At 36.2% G+C, this 4,514-nt stretch overlaps 1 protein-coding gene across 1 annotated transcript; it reads left to right on the top strand.

The window, feature by feature from the left end:
• The first annotated feature begins 2,604 nt into the window (after positions 1 to 2,604).
• Positions 2,605 to 3,703, top strand: LOC132630629 (uncharacterized). The gene is made up of 3 exons (XM_060346193.1): positions 2,605 to 2,839; positions 2,884 to 3,242; positions 3,296 to 3,703. Exons 1-3 carry the CDS (start codon positions 2,605 to 2,607, stop codon positions 3,701 to 3,703), a joined length of 1,002 nt encoding a protein of 333 aa, XP_060202176.1.
• Positions 3,704 to 4,514: the final 811 nt, after the last annotated feature.

Genomic DNA, 4,514 nt, shown 5'->3' with positions numbered 1-4,514 from the left:
TCGCTTCTTTAAACAAGTTTCACGTTCAACACAATCATTTTATAGAGCATTCACATGAGATAATCAACCTTTCCAAATATCAAGTTTAAACATCCCTTAAGGGTAATTCAAGTTCAAATACCAAAGATTTATACATCAATATTTAATCATCCCTTAGAGAAGAAAAAATATCATGAATACGTTTATATAATACAGTACAAACAAGATTTAATTAGTCTTGTGCCTCACGCCCACAAACCATAACCAAAGTCACACAAATCATTTCAAAAAAGTATGTTAAAAAAGATATATACCTCGAACCTGCAACAAGGTAGCAAAACAGAATTCCCAAGGTTCAACAATAAATCTACAATTGTTTTAGAGTAGAAAGATTAGAGCTTTAATCTAATTCTACCTATATACCCCCTTTATAGAAAAACTAGGGTTTTCATGTCTAGAACGCGTTCTTGAACACTTCATGAATCATTCATGCATTCTAATCCCATAGGATAACTTACACTAGTCTAATCCCTTTCAATAACATCAAAAAATTCAAGGATCATACCTTTTTGAAGGAATCTCAAATGCCCCAAACGTCCCTTTTTCCGCTCTTTCTTAGGTTTCAAAAATCTAGGGTTTTTAGAAGATGCACTAGTGTTAATTCTTTTTAATTTGATATAGTTTAATCATAAGATGATTAGGAACTCACCTTGTAAGATTTGGAGAAGTTATAGAGTCTTTTATCCTCAAAAAGTCAGCCAAGAATGAAGTAGAATGAAGGTTTAAGAAAATTTCACGTTATGGGATTTTTAAAGCCAAGCAAGGCATGTGACACATCTTGTGAATCACACGTTTGACCCGTGAAATGCAGCCCTAACGCACAAAATGATAGAGGGCATGATTTTTGGTGTTCTATCCTGTGAAACGCAGTTTGAACCACATGATGATCCTACGAAACACAGGTTAGTAAAAAGGTCATAATGTTTTACTCACAAGTCTTTTTAAGCTCCACTTTATATCATTGTAAAAGGTATTTCACATATCTACAACTTCTATTAGATGAATTTTTCCTAAATTCGCAACAAATTTTCATGAAATTGGCCTACAAGTCAGACCTACCGAAACTTTGATGAGTTTGAGAACTCTTACGAACTTCACTACTAGGTCTTGATCTTAAATCAACTATTTACATCCAAACTCATCTTGATAGGACCTCATATGCCTAAAATGTCACATTACTTCTCATTTAATGCATTCACACCTAACTCAGATTTATGGTGTGTTAACTCTCTTCTTTCTCCTGTCCCATGCAAACCCTAAACCTAGGGTAGCCTCTATGGCTATGTCGGACACTGGTCAGCCATATACGGTGGCTGGCCAGCCTCTAGATATTGTCTCTTATGATCTTTTCCCTACATTACCTTCCACGAAAATACTCCCAACTTCATCTTCTCTCCCATCTCTTCTGTTAAACCCTAATATCTCTTTTGTCAAACTGTACTACATGCTACCGTGTTTACTTCATTAGTGCAATGTGAATCAATCCCTCAGAAAAAAGTAATATACGTTGATAGTATAGCATACATGAAGTGGACATCAAATGAAGTGGATCGAATGGAAGTGATTGAAAACTTGCAATATACCATAGTTCGTAAGTTTTCATATGGTTGGCCTGAGTTGGAAGAACTGAGAACTATCATTCCTAAGCAATGTGGTGCAAAGGGTAAATGTACAGTAGGGTTTTTTTAGAAATCGACATGTTTTGATACGAAGCACCTTAATGGAAGATTTTATCAATATTTCTTCTAAACGTGCATTTTGGTCGAAGTCGAGGGATGGTTGTACTTATCAAATGAGGCCTCTAATTTATGAGTCCAACTTAAAAATAGATGGAGAAACATCCATAGCCATGGCTTGGATTTCGTTTCCAAACCTATTGCCTACTTATTTTGTGAAGGAGTCTCTATTTACGTTGGCATATGCTATTGGAAAACCTGTGCAGTTGGATTTGGCTGCTATTAACAAAACAAGGCTAAAATGTGCGAGGGTTAAAGTTCAGGTTGACTAAATAACTGTTAAACCAAAGTTTGTGATGATGAAAATTGAGGAGATGATACTAAGGCTATCAGTGAAGTCAAAGTGAAGATTCAATACGATTATTTACCTCGATATTGCACTGAATGTATGTTACAAGGACATTCAAATGCTGAATGTAGACTGTTGCATCCAGAATTGAAGGAGGAGGAGGAGATGGTTGCTAGTCCTAGTATGGATAAACCATTCCAGAAACATGATGATTAGAAGAAGCAGCCAGTGGAACAAAACCATGAGGTGAGGTATAATAATAACCTTAATCAAAGTGAAGTGAATAAGAACAAGGTTGATGTGAAAGAACAGAATAACAACACCAAGCAACAAGAAGGAATCCAGAATCAGAATAAATTTGATGTTCTTGCTAGTTTAGTAGAGGAATATCAGCACAATCAGGAGAGTACAAAGGTTTGGGTGCTAAACAAATTTGAGTCGAGTCATAAATCCACTGATGGTCAAGATGTAGGGGTGGTGGAAGACACTGCCAACAAGTTGCAGACAACAAAGAAGAGTTGGACAACCAATTGAGTAGATATGAGCAAGGATGAAGAGGAGAAGGCTGGTGATGATGTTATGAATGTATCAGAGCCCAATAATGTTGACCTCAATGTTGAAGTTTCACAGAACAAGGATGCAAGTGAGAAAACTGAGGTTGTTGTTGTTAAAGGAGCAAATCCTAATAATGTGGAAGAGGATAATTCTCATGTATCTGAATTTGACAAAGTTAGAGATGGTGTTATAGCAATCGATCCTGTGGAAATGAACACATGTCTGTTTCTATGGCCAATAGTAGTAATATGGTGGAGGTGACAGATAAAGTGGAAGAAAATCAAGGTGATAGTTTTGCTAGTGTTACTGATGTCAGAATTGACAATGGGGAAACTTTTAAGGGAGCTTTGGATGACTCAGAAGCAGTGGTAAGTAATATCAACAAGGTAGATGGTGAAAACAAAGATTCAGGTGAGAAGGGAGGTAATTTTCCCAATGAAGAGGAACAAGAGAATGTAAATGGTGTTTCAAGTAATGCCTGTAAGCCTACAACAAGTGAAGAGATAGATGAAGGAGTAGAGAAACCAATGCAAATCCCTGGTCAAGATGACTTGGAAACTGTTATGGATAATGCGGAGACTGATGTTGCAATTATTGCAGATGTTGATATTAATGAGGAAGAGGTCAACCTGTCATAAAAAAAGAAAATTTTCAGGCTTATCATGAAAATCTTAAGGAAAAGGAGTTGAATTTTGAAGGACCAAAGACAGTAGATCAACAAGATAAGTTTGAAGAAGTGACTAGGTGGTCAGTTGATAACCAACAGGAGGAAGATAGTCTAACAAAGGAGGATAGCACTGAGGATGGAACCAATATAGCTGCTACAAATAAAGAGAGTGAAGCTTCAGGTAGTCCTTTCGATAAAGCTCTTACTGTTGGATGTTATCAACCTTCCAATAGTAATAGCAAGGAAGTTTCTGATTTCACAGCTATGGTACTGAAAGAAAATACTCATATTGTGTCTGTCAGTAAGAAGAAGTCTCCACAAAAAGGGTTTCATGCCTTAGTCTCTCATGATCTGAATAGCATGTATAATAACAAAGAAGGAGAGGTTATGAAGAAACATACGTGCAAAAGCACATAATCAAGCAACATGAAAGATGAAGATATTATGGTTCATAAAGTTGATATTTCAAAATTGGCTGATGTGAGTGTCAAAAAAGGAAATAAAAGTTCAAAGAAGGGTAGAAGGAATAAGCTTGGGGGAGAAACTCAGTCTGATAGAGCTCAGGGTAAAAAACTGCAAACAAGATCCAAGATGTGTAAAGTACAACTATCCAGGATTCTACCAAAGAGAAATGTTGTAAACAAAATAAATTCCTAATGATGAAAACGTTCATTTGAAATATCAGGTCTGGCAATAATCAGAAGGCTTTTCATAGAGTTCAGATGTTGCACAAACACCATAAATTTGTACTGGTTGCTTTACTGGAGCCTTTCCAACAATCTAGACATATAGATAGATACAAAAGAAGATTAGGTATGAACATTGCTAATCATAATTGCAATGGAATGATTTGGTATTTTGTTGCTGATGGTATAGAGGTAGATGTATTAATAGACACTGATCAACAAGTGACCATTAAAATGTTCTTTCAAGATAGTGGCAAGTCTTTGATTTCAACATTTGTATATGCAAAGTGTGATGCTGGTGAAAGATTGGTGGGGGTGATTTTAATGTCATTATGCATGAGGAGGAAAAGATAAGAGGTATACCAGTATATCCGACAGAATATGAATATTTTCCCTTATGCATGAACTCTTGTGAATTATCAGAAGTAGAGTTTAAAGGTAGTCCATTTACTTGGTGGAATGGAAGGGCTCGTAAAGATTGCATATTCAAGAGATTGGACAGGATCCCGTTCAATCAGCAATACTAGAACTGGTTCAGTAAC

Source organism: Lycium barbarum, chromosome 3 (assembly GCF_019175385.1).
Source record: "Lycium barbarum isolate Lr01 chromosome 3, ASM1917538v2, whole genome shotgun sequence".
Classification (NCBI taxonomy): domain Eukaryota; kingdom Viridiplantae; phylum Streptophyta; class Magnoliopsida; order Solanales; family Solanaceae; genus Lycium; species Lycium barbarum.
Note: the sequence above shows the minus strand (reverse complement) of the source record. Positions and strands in the feature narration are given on the sequence as shown.